This window comes from Pyrus communis, chromosome 5 (genome assembly GCF_041283825.1).
Source record: "Pyrus communis isolate YQ-2024b chromosome 5, ASM4128382v1, whole genome shotgun sequence".
Classification (NCBI taxonomy): domain Eukaryota; kingdom Viridiplantae; phylum Streptophyta; class Magnoliopsida; order Rosales; family Rosaceae; genus Pyrus; species Pyrus communis.
The window spans coordinates 2,683,873-2,705,481 of NC_142569.1; the positions used below are offsets into that span (position 1 = coordinate 2,683,873).

The 21,609-nt window shown below is 38.0% G+C and overlaps 2 protein-coding genes across 19 annotated transcripts; one reads left to right on the forward strand and one right to left on the reverse strand.

The window, feature by feature from the left end:
* The first annotated feature begins 5,976 nt into the window (after positions 1–5,976).
* Positions 5,977–8,882, forward strand: LOC137726758 (L-type lectin-domain containing receptor kinase VII.1-like). The gene is made up of 2 exons (XM_068465716.2): positions 5,977–8,429; positions 8,581–8,882. The coding sequence occupies exons 1-2, from the start codon at positions 6,341–6,343 to the stop codon at positions 8,667–8,669; spliced, it is 2,178 nt and encodes a 725-aa protein (XP_068321817.2). The 5' UTR covers positions 5,977–6,340; the 3' UTR covers positions 8,670–8,882.
* A 2,571-nt stretch (positions 8,883–11,453) lies between these two features.
* LOC137726712 (uncharacterized) lies at positions 11,454–21,224 on the reverse strand. Of its 18 annotated transcripts, none has more exons than XR_015962261.1 (8): positions 18,377–18,725; positions 18,094–18,282; positions 17,910–18,011; positions 17,558–17,716; positions 17,133–17,345; positions 16,947–17,036; positions 16,638–16,824; positions 11,454–11,810 (listed from the first exon to the last, which is right to left on the reverse strand). XR_015962261.1 is itself a non-coding variant. In XM_088693751.1 (7 exons), exons 2-7 carry the CDS (start codon positions 18,183–18,185, stop codon positions 16,728–16,730), a joined length of 753 nt encoding a protein of 250 aa, XP_088549877.1. In that variant the 5' UTR covers positions 18,186–18,282; positions 20,911–21,224; the 3' UTR covers positions 16,376–16,727. The 18 variants fall into 18 exon arrangements, 3 of the variants coding, with proteins under 3 accessions (XP_088549877.1, XP_088549876.1, XP_068321748.1); XR_015962265.1 differs by lacking the exons at positions 11,454–11,810; positions 18,377–18,725 and adding exons at positions 13,423–14,065; positions 20,911–21,224; XR_015962267.1 differs by lacking the exons at positions 11,454–11,810; positions 18,377–18,725 and adding exons at positions 13,423–14,065; positions 20,911–21,223 and having other exon boundaries at positions 16,642–16,824; positions 17,558–17,689.
* Between the last annotated feature and the right edge of the window lie 385 nt (positions 21,225–21,609).

Below are 21,609 nucleotides of genomic sequence, written 5' to 3' on the forward strand. Positions count from 1 at the left end.
TTAAAATTAATCAGATTCATTAATTTTAATTTCGGATTAAGTTTTTAATTAATTTATTAATTAAAAAATGTTTTGATTAAGAGACACAACTCTTAGAAAGAGTTGGGTATTTTCAAATACGCTGAACAAGTACTTGAAAGGGTGTGAAACAACCTATATATCTACAATCATAGTTTCCAAGTAGCTTCATCTTTTCTTCCTCTTTTTCTTCCATACAAAATTCCTAAAGAGTAAGCACACAAAACAATTCGCTAGAATTCTATAATCCAGTGCGGGTTGTAGAATTAGGTAGTTGTATCCTGGTAGAGCAAACGTTGTAGAACCACAAGTACAAGAGTGAGACGGAAATATTGTTTGAAGGACATAGCTTTTGTGCTAGCATCTACCTTTGGTTCATTCAAGTTAGTATCATTTTAATTTATGTATTTATTGTGTAATTTCATTATGTATTGCAAGTATTTTTGAGTAATAAAATATAAGTACTTCAAGTTCTGTATTTCTGTTATTTTTGTTTTTAAATTGTTCTCCACCACTGAAGTCATTTGGAAAGGCATAATGCACACTTATTAATGTCTCATTTGCGAGGGTAACTAATATGTTCTAAGACTGCTTCCATATAAATGCTTAACAAAAAAACACACTTATCTTGATCACTAACCATATTTGATATTATTAAATCCCGTTAATATGTTTGTCAAGATGGTGAAGTCGTGGTAGCCTGGTCCTCATGGACGTTGACCTAATTGCCAATTGCGAAGCACATTGGAAAGTTTGGGCACTGATTTTCAAATATTTAACAATACAGAGCAATTACCTGTCGTAAGGGGATTGGAAGGATTTAGACGTGGTTTAATTTTAAAAGCAAACATTATTTATTGAATATATAATATAGATAATTAGTAATTAGTGGTGACCTTGTTCTAATTAATTATTCATGTCACCGTTATCTTTCTATAATTTGGTAACAAATGAACGTGGCACATGCAGGTAGCATCATTTTCATAGTGGGAGAAAGAGACTTTGGAGCTTTATACATAGATTACATTCCTTGTAGAAGGAATGTTAATAAGACTCTCTCAAAAGTAAGATTCTTTATAAGTTCTTCGTTACCTTATATTTTTAGCACAATTTATGTGCTAGCTTTATAAAATACTGTGCAAAAACGTGAGGTCATAAAGAATACATGAAGAACCCAACTTTAAAAGAGTCTTCTTAACATTTCTCTTCCTTCTTATATAATCTTCATCCATCAGTTTAGTGAAGTTGATGACAAAAAAACCAAAGGGCAAGACGAAAGTCATGCATAGAGATATTGAACGACAAAGAAGACAAGAAATGGCCATCCTCTATGCATCTCTACGATCTCAACTCCCCCTTGAATATATCAAGGTAAACTGGTTATATTTTTCTTTGACAATTGAGCACATGAACTATGTTTCCTTATATAACAAAGTTGCAAGATAGATGCTTGAAACATCAAACAAATTAAAAGCAGAATATAACCAATTCGAGAATGTAGATGCTTGAACAATATCATCTCATCATCATCGACTGGAATTGAAGGGGAACGCCTTGAACCGTGTGTGAATAATGTCGATTGGGGTTGAAGGAGAAGTCTAGACTTGAGTTGAGACTGACAGTCCAAATAGTTGAAAAGATTTTAGTCATGTTACGATGTAATTGAATCCATACTAAATTTATGAACTCAACTAAATAACAACTTATAACCCAACATTTAATATGAGTGGTAAAGTAAATTTTTTAAATTTTATTTTGGTGCGGTTTGATCGGTTCAAATGGTTAAAACCGAAACCAAACTGTTTTTCTTCTCCTGCAGCTTAATTTCGACCGAAACCATTTCAAAACTGTAAAAATCAAACCGTTTGATCCGTGTTCCGATTTCGGTTTTCGAAAGTGCTCCCCCCTACTTATAACGCTTCCTTGGTGACTGACCAGCACGTATGATTGATTTTTCACTTTTCACTTCTCGACTTCAAGTGCCTCTCCATTTTCAAACTTATTTACAGTCGCATGCATGCTCATGCTAACATATTGCTAGGTGGCTGCCGCAGGTAAATTAAGGCACGTGGTCATTAAATTAATTCGGTTTTAAAAGTGTTTCATTACGTGTTAACTTTAATGATTAATCCCTAATCATAGAGCAGTCCCGCGCGCTTGCTCACTGTTTGGTAGAATTTGTTGGTGGAAGGAAAAAAATATAAAAATAAATAAATTATCTTCATATAAGCTGGTATGCAATCTGCAGCCGCCATATATCTGGATACTGGATTGTTGTTGCCAATTGGTTGTCAAAACCATGTGATGCGTTGGTCGTGCACACAAGTCTCCGTTCGCAGTTTTTATATCCGTAACATAATATGTCTTACTTTTAAAGTAAATTAATAATAAAATTCACATTGGAATAATAACATTATATGGCTATATTTCAATACACCGAAAAATTACTCAGACACGGGCTTCTTGCTAACACTAACAAACGAACCATGATAACCATTTCTTATTTGCTTACCAGAATAAAAATTAGTGATGATGATGAATCAGATTATGGTGTTGTTTAATCAAGCCAGCAACCTCCCAAAGGTAGCAAAGATTAGTCTGAACTCTGAAATGGTCACTTAAACCCGTTTTGGAAAACCAAATCTTCAAATTATTTAATTGACCACTGATTATGATAGGCCACCAAGTCACCATCTCTTTTCCATTTGAGGTGCTTAAACCTTATTTTAATTATATTTTGAAAATTATTAATTTAATTCATTAAAAATCTACTGTCACATCCCAGCCTGGGCCCTCACCACTTCTCGGGCTCGATTCCACCGTAACACAATATTATCCGCTTTGGGCCCGACCACGCCATCACGGTTTTGTTTCTGGGAACTCATGAGCAACTTCCCGGTGGGTCACCCATCCTGGGATTGCTCTTGTGCGAACTCGCTTGGCTTCAGAGTTCCTTGTAAGATCTCACATCACCCAGGGGTGAGGATCCTGTAAGCCTTATATGTATATTCCCATCTCTACCTAGTATGAGGCATTTTGGGAGCTGACTGGCTTCGGGTTCCATTGGAACTTCGAAGTTAAGCAAGTTCGCGCAAGAACAATCTCAAGATGGATGACCCACTGGGAAGTTCTCGTGTGAGTTCTCAGAAACAAAAGCGTGAGGGCATGGTAAGGGCCCAAAGCGGACAATATCGTGCTATGGTGGAGTCGAGCCCGGATGTGGTGGGGGCTCGGGTCAGGATGTGACAATTTGGTATCAGAGCCAATCCCTGGCGGGATGTGTGCCGACGAGGACGTCGGGCCCCTAAAAGGGGTGGATTGTAAGATCCCACATTACCCATGAATGAGGATCTTGTAAGCCTTATATGTATATTCTCATCTTTACCTAACACGAGGCTTTTTGGGAGCTCATTGGCTTTGGGTTCCATCGGAACTCCGAAGTTAAGCGAGTTCGCACGAGAGCAATTCCAAGATAAGTGACCCACTGGGAAGTTGCTCGTGAGTTCCCAGAAACAAAGCCACGAGGGCGTGGTCGAGGCCCAAAGCGGACAATATCGTGCTACGATGGAGTCAAGCCCGAAAAGTGGTGGGGGCCCTGGCCAGGATGTGACATCTACTACATAATCATACAATATATTTCTTTTTTAATATAGGAAAAATAAAAAATTATACATCTCTCTTATTCATATCCACACTTTATATCACTAATTATACTAATTCATATTCTCTACTTGCAAAAATCAAGTAATTTGTTGGCATTAGTTTGTTGCAAAATGTTACTTTACCTCTACAAATATTGTGAATAATGTTATAGGAAAGTACAAGTCACACACTCATTTTTACCTCCCATACATCTTTGTTAATTTTTTACCATTAGTCTTCTTCAATTCATTTTATTTGACGGCCAAAAATTGAGAGAGGCGTGTGAGAAGTAAAAAATAGTGTGTGAATAGCACTACCCATGTTCTATCTTTTATACTTTTTCAAGTTTTAGGTTGGTTTCCATAATTAAATTGTCAAAAGATTCTTTTCCCTCACATTGCATTATGTATTATAAAATTGAATCATTTTATGTCTTTTATTTATTTGTTCCATATGACCATTAAATTAATGATGTGACATATAGTTGACCGTTTATAGGTAAAAGCAACACGCTTAAACCAAATGAACCAAACTGTTCGTTTATCGTTTTAGAATTCGAAGTACTGAGTAAAAGCTTAAGCTCCATGATGCCTAGTTATGGTTCATGTGCGCATGTGTGCCAGTGCTTCAACATAAACTCAAAAAACAATCACTCACTTATCACGTTATCAACTTAAAAATGATCATGCTAACATCATAAAATAGAAATTAATACAATTTTAAATTCACATAATACAATATAAAAAAAATTAAATTCGTAAACATTTTAAAAAACCCTTAAGACTTGAAAAGTGTAAAATGTATTCAATCCTAAATATAATAATCAAATGTTTAATTAATTTTCATTCTGACTTTTCTTTGTGTTCAACTTGAGAGGTATTATTCTGAAAAAAAGAATTTGAGAGGTATTAACTTGGCCAACCAAACCTAATTATCCCCAAAGTAAAAAACAACTCTTTTTCCATTCTCAATGTATGGTAGCAGATGGATTTTTCTGGGATGTCCAAAGTACATATTATATATCAGCCAACTAGGGTTTAATAATTTGTCCCCTTCTCTTCAATGGAGAAGATAGGTTTTTCAGTATATCGAGAACACAATTTGATATATTAAGCGTTGAAATCACTTATATTATAACATTTTATGTATCTATCCATGTTCAGAATGCATTTAAAAGTTTGTTGACAGAGAGTCCAACGGCAGCTAGAAAAAGGCATCCATTCCATTATGTTTTGTGTACATTTTACTTTATTTATTTGATGGCGGTCGTTCTGGTTCATACAAAATAGACATCCATTCCATTCACTCTTCAACCTCAATTCCAGATTTTTAATCTGGATTTTTCCTGGAAACTGGCCAACGTTTCTACCGAAATAAGGCATCCATTCCATTGACTCTTCAACCTCAATTCCGGATTTTTAATCTGGATTTTTCCTAGAAACTAGCCAACGTTTCTATCAAAATAAGGCATCCATTCCATTGACTCTTCAACTTCAATTCCAGATTTTTTTAATCTGGATTTTTCCAGGAAACTGGCCAACATTCTACCGAAATAATCAATATGCCATTTTGGTATTCATGGCAAGTGAATTTTGTCTTATGACTATTTTGATTTTAGTTTGGTGTTAGAGCTGAGGTTTTGAAATTAGTTTTACGATATTGTGTTGATACCAGTTTGATGATGGATAGATGTTGCTTTTTTTTTTCACTAAATTTTGTTTAATAAAGTGATAGAAATATAGAAGGATCGAAGAATCAACTCATTTCCGTTCAAACAAAAATTCTTTTAATCTAATTCAAAAAAGAAATGCAAAGGCGAAAAAGATCGCAACACTAAAATGTGATTAAGAATCCGAATAAACAAGGGAACAACTAATTTTTCCGATTCTTAGACCAAATAAATTTTTTTTGGTCGAACTCAGACTAAATAAGTTGACTTAAATAAAATCACACTTAGGAGGACTTTTATTCGATCAGCCGATGGCTTCTTTGCCCTTTGAAATTTCAACTCTCAAGAAAGAATGCTGCTGTTTTGCATGTTCATGGTGGCCTTTCGAGTCGGCAAGTGTGCCTTCAGCCAGACAGCAAATCCCACCTCCTAACCCTACCATTTTCGTAATTAAACCCATCTCCAAGGGCGAAAAAAAAAAAAGGACGAGGATCCTCTCCGGATTCTTTTTATGGAAATCCTAGGAATCCTCACATCTTAACCGTTTATCGTACAACGTATGACCAGTTTTTATCAGGTACTATTTATGTTTAATTTTAAATAAAAAAAATTTAAATAATTTCTGACAATACGATGTACGATAAATGATTAAGATGTGAGAATCCTTTAACTATTTGGATTCGGACGCGATCCAAATCTGAAAAAACAGACGCATCTCCTGACCTGGAGTGCTTGACCATGCACTCACTCACCTTAACAGCTAATGCGAAAAGGACAAAGAACACTTCTCTGCGTCCCCTGCAATTCTCCTGTTTCATTCACTTCCCGAAACTCCATGTGTGACCCTTTACCTCCCTCCTCCACCTTTTTCAGCTTCTTCCCTTTTACTTTGGAGATTCTGGACTACCCCAATCTTCACGGCCGGACATTCAGCATCAGTTATAGTCGAGCGACTCCACCAACTGGTCATCTGACCTAACTCACCTCTTCTACTTCCTTAGTTTCTCTACAATGAACAAAACAAAACCAAATCCCAAACCTCTCCTCCTCGTAATTCTACTACCTTCGATCCTATCTTGCCAACCAGCTTTTGCTGTCGACTTTGTCTTCAACGGCTTCAACTCCTCCGACATGTTGCTCCTCTACAGCAACGCCACCGTCGAATCTCGAACCATAACGCTCACAAACAACACCAACTTCTCCATCGGTCGAGCTCTCTACAAATCCAAGATCCCTACCAAAGAACCTAACTCATCGTACGTATACCCTTTCTCAACTTCTTTCATTTTCTCCATTGCCCCTTACAAGAACACACTTGCCGGTCACGGCATGGTCTTCATTTTTGTGCCGCAAACTGGCATCAAGGGGACGAGCCCGAGCGAGCATCTCGGACTCTTCAACTTCACCAACGGCGGTAGCTCCGACAACCATGTTTTCGGTGTTGAATTTGATGTGTTTAAGAATGAGGAGTTCACGGATATTAGTGACAACCATGTCGGCATCGATCTGAATTCTCTTCAATCTGTCAAGGCACACGAGGCAGGGTTTTGGCCGGAAAATAGTGATGGAAGTGATGAAAAAAGTTTCAAGAAATTGAAGCTTAATAGTGGGGAAAATTACCAGGTTTGGATTGATTACAAGGATCTTTTGATCAATGTTACAATGGTGCGGGCCGGCGCAAAAAGGCCGAAAACACCGTTGTTGAGTTTTGGCTACAATTTGTCTGATGTATTGTTGGATGAAATGTTTATTGGGTTCACAAGTGCAACGGGGCAGTTAGTTGAGAGCCACAGGGTTTTGGCATGGAGTTTTAGCAATTCCAACTTTTCGTTGAGTGAGAGTTTGATCACTTCTGGTTTACCTTCTTTTGTGCTTCCAAAGAGTTCGATTTTCGCATCAAAAGGTTTCATTGCAGGGATCACAGTGGGTGGATTTTTTGTGATTTGTATACTTGCTCTGTTTTCTCTGTTTTTGGTCAAGAGGCATAGGAGGCTAGCAAGGGAGAGGGAGGAAATGGAAGATTGGGAATTGGAGTACTGGCCACATAGAATGACTTATCAGGAAATCGAGAAGTCGACGAAGGGTTTCGATGAAGAGAATGTGATCGGAGTTGGAGGCAATGGGAAGGTTTACAAGGGTGTTTTAGCAGGAGGGGCAAAGATCGCGGTGAAGCGCATCTCGCACGAAAATGATGGGATGAGGGAATTCTTGGCTGAGATTTCAAGCATTGGGAGGTTGAAGCACAGAAATTTGGTAGGGTTGAGAGGTTGGTGCAAGCGAGAGAAAGGTAGAATCATGTTAGTGTATGATTACATGGAAAATGAGAGTTTGGACAAAAGGGTTTTTGATTGTGATGAGAATAAGATGTTGAATTTTGAAGACAGAATTAGGGTTTTGAAAGATGTGGCTTCAGGGGTGTTGTACTTGCATGAGGGTTGGGAATCCAAAGTCCTACATAGGGACATTAAGGCAAGTAATGTGTTACTTGATAAGGAAATGAATGGGAGGCTTGGGGATTTTGGGTTGGCAAGGATGCATGGACATGGTGAAGTCCTCGGCACCACTAGAGTTGTCGGAACAGTAGGTTACTTGGCCCCGGAAGTGATCCGGATGGGGCGAGCATCAGAGCAAACCGATATATTTGGGTTCGGGATCTTGATTTTGGAAGTGATGTGTGGGAGGAGGCCTCTAGAGGATGGGAGGCCACCTTTGGTGGAATGGGTGTGGGGACTTATGGTGCAAGGAAACTTGTTACAAGCCTTTGATGAGAGGCTAAGGGCCAGGGGAGAGTTTGATGAGGAGGAAGTAGAAAGGGTTTTGCATTTGGGATTGTTGTGTGCATATCCTGACCCAAATGCTAGACCGTCGATGCGACAAGTGGTTAAATTGTTGGAGGAGAAGAACAACGATCAGCCGGACGAGTCGGAAACTGAAGACATGGATGCATATTTGCTCCGAAAGTTGCAATCCAAGGAGATGTGGTCGGATTTTTCACAAACTTTTGGGTATGGGTCACATTCACACCCAACTTTTGAAGACATCGAGCAGTCCATATCCACTTCAACGTCTCTTTCTTGGTCCAATACTAGCATAGTGGAAGGTAGGTGAATCTCCATCATTCACCAAATGGAAAGGGTAACTCTTGGGTATATATGTATTGTAGCACACTTTACCACAGAACATGAATGAGTTTGCACAAAGATCCTTGTGTTTTTGCAATCTATTTATCTGTTCACAATTTTTGAACTTAGGTCTCGATTCATACAACATTATGAGAAGGATAATCAAAAAAGTAGAACGAGAAAATCAACTCAGAAGATCGGTAGCATCCCAACTATAGAAAGCATGTTCACTCCGCAAGGGTAGGACTCGGTGAGATTTTTGCTATGAGAGAAGCTCTTTGTCTTTCTATTTAAAGACACAATTGGACCATCATTACTAGGACCATCGATGTATCGTGGGCTTATTATATTTGCATTGCCTCTTTGAAAGGCAGGTAACAATATTTGATCAACTATCATATTATTAATCAAAATTTGCCAGTTTTTCTTAATAATAATGTTATTCTTATCATATTATTATATCACAACTTTATGACCGAGTTGGACATGTCATGTCACTTAATTATAGTATACTTAAATTTCTATACAAGTTTTACTAATTTTTATTAGTTTTTCGTGGAAATAGATATTCATTTGAAGGTTTTATAATCAAAATGGTCTACGAAATTGACATAACTCCTCACTATTGGTCCTGGAAATTTGCAATCGATAAAAGTAGTCCTTAAATTTGTCAGCCGTCAATTATTTTTGATGAGTTATGCCAATCTCATAAACCATTTTACCTATAAAACCTAGTTTGAATAGAATGGAGCTCAAAATTCAAGCAAACCACAATATACCAGAAGCTCAACATTAGGCTCAACAACAAAACAAAACCAACCTCATTCTTACTTACACGCAATTTTCCTGCAAAATAAGCAGAATTTCCTGAAAAATACTCGGAATGGAGCTCAAATTCAATGAATTCTACGATCTACCAGAAGCTCGCCAAAAACATAATCAATCGCATTATGCTGGCTACTTGCATTCAGGAAAGGCCACACACTTATTTCTATCATTTGATTGTCTTCAATCCATGTGATTCGACGGTTGAAAATTAAAATGTAGTGTAAGAAGTAAAAATGAGTGCGCTTCAAGAAAATATACGAATAAGTAAGTATATAAAGATATGCTTATTTCCAACAAAAAATAATAATTTGGTTGACAAATTGCCAAGGGATTATGGTCAAATCAGACGGAAAAGTGTGCATATATATATAATAGATATAATAGTTCTAACCCTAACTAGCCACAGTCCATCAAACTTGTGCAATTCTCTTGCTCTCTCAAACAAAGCCATGAAAAACCAACGAGTCGCAATCGCAATCGGAATCTCGGGCGGGGAGCGAACCCAACCCTAGCGCAGATGAGCGGTATGCTTTTATTTTTGGGAACTTTAACGAAAAACTCTCGGTACTGTTCACTTTAACGAAAAACCACATTTTTACACTAAAAGATCAATCCTGGTATTATTCACTTTACCCTTTATTTTGTCCTTATCGTTAAAATTTAAAGTTTTCAAGTCATTTTTCATTAGTTTTCCTTTTATTTTTTTGGGTTTTTGGTTTTTGTTTTTAGGGTTCGGGAGTGAAGGAGGAAGATTATTTGTAATTTCGAATTAAACAAAACTTTGAATTTAATTTAATTTCATACCTATTTCCTTAGTTTCGATAAAAAAAAATCCTTTTTCATATTGAAAATATGAGAATTCTTTTGATGTATAGGCTTGATTTTCATTCACATTCAGTCGCAATTAACTGAAGTTCCCAAGGGTTATGCAATTGGTTGTGTGTTTTGTGGTAACGTGCATAACAAGTGCAAACATAATTGGGGGATTGTTATTGACGTTGAGTGCTATATTTGTGATACGGAAGGAGACCACTTCACTTTGGAATGCCCCAAGATAGAAGCCCAATTCATAGCTAAAATCGATGCCCGAGCCAGGGAAGTAGCGGAAGCCGAAAAAGGGAAGGAAGGAGCTGCCAAAGACAGGGCAAGAGCCGAAGCCGAAGCCAATGGTACCCTTGAATGCCTACTTTGTCATGAGAAAGGAGATCACTTGTATTGGGAGTGTTCGAGGCTAATAACAGCAGGGCTGACCAAAGTTAATAGTGAGGGAGGGTGCCAAAGGGAAAGATGGAAAGCGGAGGACCGAACCAGTATTGAAACCTCACTTGGTGTTTTGGGACATTTGAGAGTTTGGAGTTACTTGATACTTGATTTCATTTTATATGTGTTCTATAGTCGCTCTAAACTGAGACACGACGAGCTTTCTTTTCAATGTTGGTATGTTAATATAGAAGGTGTTTGTTCATTTCAACTCAATTTTTGATATGCGTCAGTATGGTATTTTCGTATCCATTAATTTTAACAGACGGAGGTTTGGAAAGATATCTCATCCGCACGCAACTCAAACCGTGGAGGTGCGCATTGAAGCATAAAACACTTGCTCGATCTAAGCTTCTCATCCTCATTTCCTTCAAGAGAGATCATCGCTCCGACATCCAGGATTCTGTTAGAGCGGAAAAATTCGGTCGGTTCCTCCAACAAGTATGTAACGACCGTCCCAAATTTTACTGTTTTTATAATTTTAAAGCATGAATTTACAAAAATGCCCTTTAAGGCGAAATCATTGACTTTTGTTGACCCTCGTATCGTGAGACGTATAACCCATTATGTTAATGTATCCTTGTAATACTCGTTGTTACAAACACGTAGGCGCAAACGGAGTTAAATTTGGACGTTTTTACAGACTTTGAAACATTAACAATGGATAAGTGTCAATGAAGTTAACAATGACGAGATTGAACCACTTAATTTGACAACACAACTTGTTGCACACTTGCATGTAAATTACATTTTATCCCTAAGATTTGGATGTTATCGAAACCTCATATATTATTTTTAAAACATTTTAATCTTATATATTTACTCGTATTTGGTTACAATTTCATACGTTTATTAGTCAAATCGTCAATTTGATCGTTAAATGATGACGTGACAATTGCAGAGCTCATATTTGGTTTTATGCGTCAATCAATTTTTTTTTCACATAAATTCGAAACAAATTATGAAACAAAGATTTATAATTTCAAAAGGAATGACACGTTACTCATTTGCATTTTTCAATCCTATCAAACTCCAAGAAACGAAAAGACCTTCGTCAAAGATCATCCTGTATCCTCCTCTCACTCCTCCATCTCACCCGCCCGCGGCACCCAAAACCCTCGTCAACGCCGCAGAAATCCTCTCGAACTCCCACCGAGGAATATGGTCGGGTATGGAGCCACCGCCTCGTCGGGATAATACTTCCAGAATATGTTCATGCTCCTGAACTTTTGAGGCACGTGTAAGTCATCCAAGTCCTTATTCTTCACAGCCTAATTTCACAAACAAATAGTTTTCTTCATAATTAATCAAATTCTCTAATTTCATAAACAATTAAATCACCACCAACGAAAACTGAGAAAGCTTAGAGCAAATAGCAAAAGGGGTACAGCAAGTGCCGAATTTTATTTAAAGGAAAACTAATGAAAAGGGTTTGAAAACTTTGAGTTTTAATGATAAGGATAATTTTATTTAAAGGAAAACTAATAAAAAATGTTTGAAAACTTTGAGTTTTAATAATAAGGACAAAATAAAGGGTAAAGTAAATAGTACCATGATTGACTTTTTAGTGTAAAAATATAATTTTTCGTTAAAATTCCCTTTATTTAATTGATACCCCACATTTTTTTGACTACATTCTATATAAAGGTTAATTGTAAATAACTCAACTATCAGTCATATGAAATGACTCTTTAAGCCTTACAAAGTACACACCCGAAGTTCTTTTAACAGCAAAACCTAATAATAATTCAAGAGTTAACATTTTGAGATTTTTCTTGTTTTCAAGTTGTAGTCTAAGAGTTCACATTTGAAAACATTTTCTGCGACTCCGGTACCAGTTTTTCAAAGAAAATTTTCAGAAGCTAGGGGTGTGATCGCGATCGCAATCGCAATTGCAAATGCTGCAAGGAACCCATTGGATTTTTCGTAAGGAAAATATAATGATGTTCTTTATTCTTCAGGACGCAGAAAATATGTTCGGTACCTATTAATTCAATTTTGTATGGCCCGCCCTGTGGTATTTCCAAAATGGTCGGGCCCCTCCAATTTTAGGCGAGCCCGGACGAGTCGGAAACTGAGAACATGGATGCGTATTTGCTCCGAAAGTTGCAATCCAAGGAGATGTGGTCGGATTTTCCACAAACTTTTGGGTATGGATCACATTCACACCCAACTTTTGAAGGCATCGAGCAGTCCGTATCCACTTCAATTTCTTGGTCCAATACTAGCATGGTGGAAGGCAAGTGAATCTCCATCATGCGCCAAATGGGAAGGGTAACTCTTTTGGGTACATATGTATTATAGCACACTTTTACCACATAATATGAATGAGTTTGAACAAAGATCTGTTGTGTTTTTGCAATCTATTGATCTGTTCACAATCTTTGACCTTGGGTCTCGACTAATCGAAAAAGTAAAATAAGAAAGTCCAACTCAGAAGATCGATAGCATCCCAATTATAAAAAGCATGTGCACTCCGCAAGGGTATAGGACTCCGAGAGATTTACTTTCTCGTCTTGTCTCTGTATTTAAAGATACAACTAGACCACCATTACCAGGACCATCCATATTTGCATTGCCTCAAGGAAGGGCAGGTTTTTATACTACTTTTCGTTCAGCCCTCTTTTGAATTTAAGAGAGAAAATCGGTGTATTTATACTACTTTTCGTTGTGAATCACGCGAAACTTTGTTTGTACTTTCGTACGAATGCATTACCGCATTTTGCATTAATTTGATGTGTTTTCCCCAAGTGTAGTTTGATTGTCGATGAAGTCATATAAGTTTGCTAATGCTGTAGGGGTCCCCCTTTTAAGAGAATGGAAGAAAGCTTGGGTTTTTAACCATGGTTTAAGGTATTACTCATTAGAATAAAACTAAATCCGAATCAAAATTGCTGCACTTTATTGTTTTTATATATGTTGTTTGGCTATAAAATTTCACATGGAGAACAAAAATTCACCTTGTAAACAAGTTATATAGCTTTCAGATACAAACTGACCACGCATGTAAATAAAATCTTTTACTGTCAAGTCTTTCTTAGTTAGTAATTCTGGTATAAATAATTGATATGTCTTTAAGTCCAAGTCCGCTACTATTAAGGTACTTTAACATCTTCATATTATCCGAGTTTAGCTGCTTGAAATGTTGAATGCATGGTCTAGTTCTTCATATCATCCGAGTTTAGGTTTTGGAAGCTTTTCAATAAGCTCAAATTTTTGCTCATCAACCTCAATGCCCAAGCTAGAAAAGAAATTCAATGCCCCAATACAAAGCGCCCTCTTGCACCATGAAAGGAAATTTGTCCTAGTTCAACACTAAGTTTGTTTCTTCGACATCGTTTTAGCATGAGTCAAATTGTGAAGACAATCATCAAGGGAAGACACTCGAAGACAAAAAAGTCATCCACGATGGCGAAGCCACGCGAGGGTGAGGAGTGGCGATTGCCACTCCCCTTGTCGGAAAAACACGACTGGAACACGATTTAGCCCCTCGCCTCGCAGCTCGCTTGAAACCCTACTGGTTCTGCTGCTGCACAGCAAAGCTGAGTTATATATATATTTTAAATTCCAGGCCAAAACGATGTCGTTTTGGTCTTGGTCAAAAAGTTTAATTATAAAATAAAAAAAAAAGAAACGGCACCGTTTCGTTTATGGTGGAAAAAAAAAATATAAAGGGAGGGACCGCGTGTTCCCTTTGCGCTCCCCTTCAGTCTTTCTCTCTATCATTTGCGACCTTTTCAACCCCCAATCAGAGAGCAAAGGTCGCTGCCCCCCAAGGGTCACCGGCCATGAACAGTATCAAATATCTCAGTTGTGAACAGCTCGTTGCAGACCAAAATATGTCGCTGTGGGGATCTATATGAATCCTTTCTCTTGATTGAAGATAAAGAAGGAAAAATGGAGTAAAAGAGGAGACATAATCGTGTTGTAAGAGCCTGCAAAGATTTCAACAAGCATCAAAAGTGTCGTAGAGGGTATTCATGCTATGTTTGCACCGGCCCTGGAGAAGCACATCTGGTATATTATAATGTTGAAAAGAATGGTGCAACATCCCATGGTTCTACAGAGTTGAGCTTGGGATTGCATGGCATAGGTTCCGGAGCACCCGTTGCAATGTTGGAGCTAGCTTATAAATTTTTGGGTAGACGAGATGGAGTCTTGCGTAATACCCATCTACGTTATTATGGAATAAAAGGGTCGGCTTGCAGGTCAGTGAGGAGGAAGCCATAGAGGCGGTGTGTGGAGTCCTATACCTTGCAGGTCTTAAGAGCATGAAAACTGGACCACCGTACGAGGCGCATGTGTTCCGTAGAGGGGTACAAAATTACTAATGGGCTGTGCTATTCACAGACGTTTGTTGGAAGCAGTGGGATATAACAAAGAAGTTGGTATGTGGAAAGAGAAATATGGCAGTGCTTTATTCGAAGGCATTACTCAAGAGAGAACCTTTGGAAAATGGTCACAACAAAGTATCCTTTTTTAGATGTTCATAGGCACGGACACCTTGCTCTTCTGGAAGGAGGATACGTCCTACATGTGGTTAAACTTGGGAGTGCTAGTAGCATCGAGAAAACGATGTAACATGCGACGACATCAAGTGTAACTGTACTTCCGGAGTTTATGGTGGAAAATTCAGAACTTAGTCGATCTCCCTTCTTTTTGGATTAGTGATTGGATTCTTTTAGGCACTCCAACGAATTGTCTCCAGCCCTCCTGATATAAACATTCGACGTCACTTTCCTCTTGTCCATCGTCATTGTGAAACTCAATCCGAAAACTCGCATTTCAATGTAATATGAATTTTCCACCACAAACTCCGCAAGTATAGTTACACTAGACATCGCCGCATGTTGCATCGTTTTCTCGATGCTACCAGCACTCCCAAGTTTAACCACATGTAGGACGTATCCTCCTTCCAGAAGAGCAAGAAGGTGTCCGTGCCTATGAAAATCTAAAAAATGATACTTTGTTGTGACCATTTTCCAAAGGTTCTCTCTTGAGTAACGCCTTCGAATAAAGCACTGCCATATTTCTCTTTCCACATACCAACTTCTTTGTTATATCCCACTGCTTCCAACAAACGTCTGTTAATAGCACAGCCCATTAGTAATTTTGTACCCCTATACCGAACACATGCACCTCGTACGGTGGTCCAGTTTTCATGCTCTTAAGACCTGCAAGGTATAGGACTCCACACACCGCCTCTATGGCTTCCTCCTCACTGACCTGTAAGCCGACCCTTTTATTCCATAATAACGTAGACGGGTATTATGCAAGACTCCATCTCGTCTACCCAAAAATTTATAAGCTAGCTCCAACATTGCAACGGGTGCTCCGGAACCCATGCCATGCAATCCCAAGCTCAACTCTGTAGAACCATGGGATGTTGCACCATTCTTTTCAACATTATAATATACCAGATGTGCTTCTCCAGGGCCGGTGCAAACATAGCATGAATACCCTCTACGGCACTTTTGATGCTTGTTGAAATCTTTGCAGGCTCTTACAACACGATTATGTCTCCTCTTTTACTCCATTTTTCCTTCTTTATCTTCAATCAAGAGAAAGGATTCATATAGATCCCCACAGCGACATATTTTGGTCTGCAACGAGCTGTTCACAACTGAGATATTTGATACTGTTCATGGCCGGTGACCCTTGAATCAACAGCCAACAAGGCAAAGCCTGGGAAGGAGAAGCAAAGGCATGTAGTGCCCTCCTGTCTTTGAAGTTCTTCAACAATTTTATCAAGAGACTCCTTTAAATGGCCCGTTGCAAGGCGAAGATATTGTTACTCATTTATAATTGAGTCAACCTGGTTATAACAACGTGACCATAAAAAAGTATGGAACTATATAAACAAAATAGACATCAGATGTTCAGTTTCTTAGCTACAACTTGTCATTCAGCTCCTAGGCTTAAATTACCGATGCATAATCATACGGAATGGCGCTATCTGCTCAAATTATGGACAGAAGATAATGATGCCTTGCAGTCCTAATTTCTCTTTATAATTTATATGAATTCATTTTTCAGGCGTTTGAATTCTTTAATTATAATGCACATATAATCTCGCCATGAAAGAAGTGGTAACTTACTCACATCTTCAAGCTCCTTGTCCATAGCGTATGCTTCAGCCTCTTCAACAATTCCATTGTTTTCCGTTACTGAAGGAATATCAAGTTCCATCACATAGATCGCGCAAGGACTACCAAGTCCAGAGGTCGTATGGTCATCAAAAGTGCTGTTAGACTTGCTCCCCACACGACTCTCATGAATGCAAACCTAGCGAAAACGTAAAAAAATATTTTACCAAGTTTATCCACTAGAGGCTCCCGCCTAATTCACTTAAGAGATACACTTGGCAGTCGTTATAAATCGTTAATTCTATAGAGTTAGTTGAGAACCTGCTCTGAAACAACAACTTTTGAAGGTTCTTTGAAATTTCTGCAGGTCTTTCTAGAAGCATTCGATGAAACTTTACTGCCACAATATTCCTACATTTAGAAACATCAAAACATTCAAAATCACAACCAAAACATTTCCGCACCGAAAAGAACTGAAACATAGGAATAATTACACTCGCACCATACTTTGAAATGTTCAAGGTAGAAAGCTTGGTTTTCTTCTTGGCAGGTTTATCAGGACAAAGTTTACTCCCTTCAACTGTAATGATCTTTGAGTTCCTCATAGACTCCAGGCTTGAAAGCATGGATTTAGGATTTACACATGTCTGCGCACTAGGTTTAATAGTCTTCTCGATTAAGCTGAAAGGATTTGCTTGACTGCTAGAAATCTCCACATGCCTAAGTACATATATTGACAATCAGACGTTTCACTAGAAGGTCCACTCGACCATTGATTATGTTGCTCAACAATGTACGAAATAAATTGTCGTGTGCATGAGAAATAAGCAGAGTCACATCTTTGGATAAGAACATCAGTCAAAAGAGCCACATTCTTAATGATAAGATATGCAAACTACAAGATGGATCAAGGTCTTTTATAAAAGCCTTACCTGAGATCATGAAGACTTTTTCTTGTTCCACTTCCCAGGACAGGTTCCCTTTCTGTTACTTCTTTTTCAGACAGACGTGAATTCCCAACCGGTTTGGCCGTCCTGGGTACACTGTCAGAATTGAAATCCTCTCTGTTGATGATTACAAAGGACAGGACACTGCTGTTTAGCATCGTCAGTAGCTTTATTGTATTTTCTATGAACTAAAATGACGTCATCTTTTTTCTTGAGCGATTCAAAATAATATGATGTCAGTGTAAAAACTTTACAAATCTGTTTATTTAAAACAATAAGGTTACTGGAATATGTTGCCTTGAGTCATCAGCTGATACTACTTGGATTTTAACATCACCTTCCCGATATGACATGTTTGGCTTTTGTTTCCTTATCAACTAAGGCAGGAGTCTCAGGCAATTTGCTTCCAATTTGTGCATCATTAGCATTAGTAACCACCCTGTTGAAGATTAACCAAAACAGTTTATAACTTAAATTCCTACTATTCAATTGTTACGGGAAAGTATCACTGTATCGCTCACCCTTGCTCAATTGCACGATGTAGACGCATGGTATCAATCCCTTTGGTTCCACATGAGAGATATGTTGCTCCTATCAATGATGGCTGACACATTTGAGATCCAACTTGCTCCAATCTCTTAGAAATCTTTGAGTGGAATTCTCCACTTTTGCTTTCATTTGTCAGCGTAACTTTATCAACTGCAGATTCACTGCATCAAGAGGGGAAAATGTAAATGACGCGTTGATACTAATGCTCACATGTTTACTCTCTATCAGAGCTATCTACACAGTTCAAGAGCATACCTGTTATACATACAGATTGGAGTCTGTTAGTTATTAGAATTTTTTGTGCTGTTTTTTTATTAGATTATTATCATAAAGCACTTGCATGTATCAACTCAGAGCACTTCCACCGGAGAACAAATAGGCCGGCACCCAGCCAAATTATTGGCCTGGCACCTAGCCATTCCACTCCAGCCTAGCAGATAGGCTGGCACCCAGCCCAAGCTGGTCTCCAGGCCAGCCTAAAATCGGCAGAGCCATGGACCGGCCCGTATGACGTCATGCGGACGCCAGCGTGGCGTCAGATGATTAGAAAACAAAATTTTCTGGAGATACAAAATTTTACTTCCTATTATTTTTTGTGTAATTAGATTTCTAGGTATTGGAAATGGAAAACTCAATAATAATAAAAAAGGAATTAAATCAAGGAGCCGGCGTGAGGTTTGGGGATGAACAGGGAGTAGGGATTTTCCCACCAACCAAACAGAATAGTTGGATTGGACACGAAAGCCAACTCGATCGATCTCGTCCGCTGCTGGTCTTGCTGCAGCAGGCAGTACCGGAAGCAGCAGCTCAGAGAGAGGGAGAGAGAGGAGAGGGTGAGGGGGTGGAGAGAGGGAGAGGATTTGGCTTTTGTTGTTTGTAGAAGGTTCCAGAGGTGGAGTTAATGGTAGGAGGGAGAGGGTTTATTCATGGGTTCGAGAAGGAAAGGGAAAGAAAATAATAATTAAAAAAAAAATATATATATATATATATATATTTTATGAAAAAATAACTGTGGGCCCACGAAGAATAGAGAGAAAGAGAAGAACATGACGTGGCGTGACGAGATTGATTAAAAATATTATCCGAAATTAAAACTATAAAATATTTTAAATGTGTTGGGTGCCAGTATATTTTTTTAGGGATGAAAATGCATTTGACCTATTACTGTTTATTGAAGTCTATCACTTTTCACTGAGTGGATTAAATATGCTGAATAATAACGTATTTTTTTAGAGGTGGAACTGCTTTTAAAAACAACTATTCTGGGCATGCGGTTTAAGATGAGGTTTGAAGGTGAAGAAGCTCCACTCCTATTATCTTTTTTCTTGGATGCATATATTCACGGGTCACATTTTTTTTTCTCTTGGCCCTAGGTGTTTTAAACTTTTGATGGAATTTTATTGATGTAAATATTGTGCGTTATTCGGGGTATTACCGTATTAGGAGAAGATGAAGTCTATTTGGATAACAGTAAATTGGTTGTGTTTTTTTTTTTTTTTTTTTTTTTTAATTCAGATAATCATGTTCAATTCTTTGGTTTGATTTAAGAGAGTTTTAACGAAAAACCCACGATACTGTTCACTTTAACAAAAAATCATATTTTTACACTAAAAAGTCAATCTTGGTACTATTCATTTTACCTTTTATTTTATTCTTATCATTAAAACTCAAAGTTTTTAAGCGATTTTCATTAATTCTACTTTGATTTAAAGGAATTTCTTACCCAAAAAAGTTAGGGTTTTCTAGTTAGTTTTTTGGGTTGTACATCTGGGTATTTCGTACGCACAAAAGTTAAGTTATTTTTGGTTGGTTTTTTGGGTTGTATATCTAGGTGATTTTATTTTCTTCAAATTTGTGGCTCACACAATGACTTGAAGTAGAGATCAATTCGTCACTCCCACCATCGGCCCGCAACTAGCACATACTATATGAAATGTCTGCTATGGTGTATTCTCAATTTAATGAGTGTGTCACATGTCCATTGGACATACACCATACAAATCTTAGTCTAAGCGCTACACAAATGCCTAACCTGCATCTAGCCTAGTCACCCCTCTCGGTGCCTACCTAGGTACTCACATCCAGCTTGACAATCTTTAACATGGATTTTAAATGAAAAAATCTCCATGTTCAACCTTTGATAGGTCTCATCTTAGACACTTCTAAGGCAATATTTACGTATATTTAGTGTATGTTTTGTACGTGAAATCATACACATGTCTGGTCTCGCACTCAAATGCATTTCAGACATATATGTCTCATCCTGCTTGCTACCTCAGCGCCAGGGCAAATCATTTTGTGTGAGTGAAATTGATTCTCAGTTGGTGACACTCGCTAAAAAATGTGCATCATAACGTTCTCTGAAATAAACGATAATTCTAATGAGTCTCATGTAGCTCATGTGACTGACTACAAACCCCAAGCACAAAACTACAGAAAAAAATCAGCTCCATGTACCCTAAATTCAGCCCGCAAAATGGCTAAAAAAACTGAAATTTTCAAGAAATCACAAAATTAGGGTATTTGATTTCTCTCAAACCGTGGCACATATTTGCATGAAGTTTTGAGGCAATAATTCTCACACATAAGATAACATATTTCTCAAAAGAAATCCTCAAAAAAAAAAAAAATGCAATGAATCAAAATGTGATTTTTTCGAGTTTATGCAACCATGGTGGATATAGTGGTTCTCGCAATTTACATCAAATTGTAAGGTGAGGAACAAGCCCTATTGCTCTAATACCACTATTGGGAATTTGTACTAATAAGGAATTTGATATAGAACATACCTTGCGAAATTAATGAATTTTGAATTGCCATCTCATTCTTACGAACCGTTGCACGAACCACAATGGATAAGGTCATCCAAAGAGATTCAATTGCATCTAGCCGTTGAATTATCTAAATACCTTATGCCATGTGCACCTTGTGTCAATGCACATGGATCAGACCACCGTAGTTCTTAGTAGCCTCCTAGTCCAAGGATCAAGGTGATACCCTAGAAGCTAAACTTGAACAAGAAAAAATTACTGGGAGTAGAGAGCATTATCTCTCCTCTCTTAGAGCTAAGAGACTTGTCTTTGTTGGTGTTCATTTTCTCCTTTCCCAAAGCCCTCTTTATATAGTAGCTAGGAGGGAAGAGAGAAAGGGAAATGTTCAATGTGGGACAAATACCACATATCTATATAAATCCTATAAATGGAATTAAGGCATTGCAAGTAGACAGATCAGGCTCACAACCTTGCTTCCCCAATTCGATCGAACACTTGATCACATTATTAGGAAGCAGAAATTTGCCAATTCTGGGGTCACGCCTAGACAAAAGGAAAATCAAACAGCAAATCCTGCAACTCATGGAGGTGCAGGTCTCAAGCCTAGAATTGGCATGACGCCATCAAGGGATTTTGTTGGCATGACTCCAAACTCCAAAGGGTACGCTTAACAGTGATGCGCTCCGTATCAATGAAGAAATTATTATACATAGACAT

What these genes read in the sequence shown, in the direction of transcription:
- LOC137726758 (XM_068465716.2), top strand. Translation starts at nt 6,341, where the DNA reads ATGAACAAAACAAAACCAAATCCCAAACCTCTCCTCCTCGTAATTCTA. An exon ending in CAATACTAGCATAGTGGAAG is followed by an intron (nt 8,430 to 8,580) that starts GTAGGTGAATCT and finishes TTTTGAACTTAG; the next exon opens with GTCTCGATTCATACAACATT.
- LOC137726712 (XM_088693750.1), bottom strand. An exon ending in AAACATGTCATATCGGGAAG is followed by an intron (nt 17,717 to 17,909) that starts GTGATGTTAAAA and finishes GCTAAACAGCAG; the next exon opens with TGTCCTGTCCTTTGTAATCA. An exon ending in AAGTTGTTGTTTCAGAGCAG is followed by an intron (nt 16,825 to 16,946) that starts GTTCTCAACTAA and finishes CGTTTTCGCTAG; the next exon opens with GTTTGCATTCATGAGAGTCG.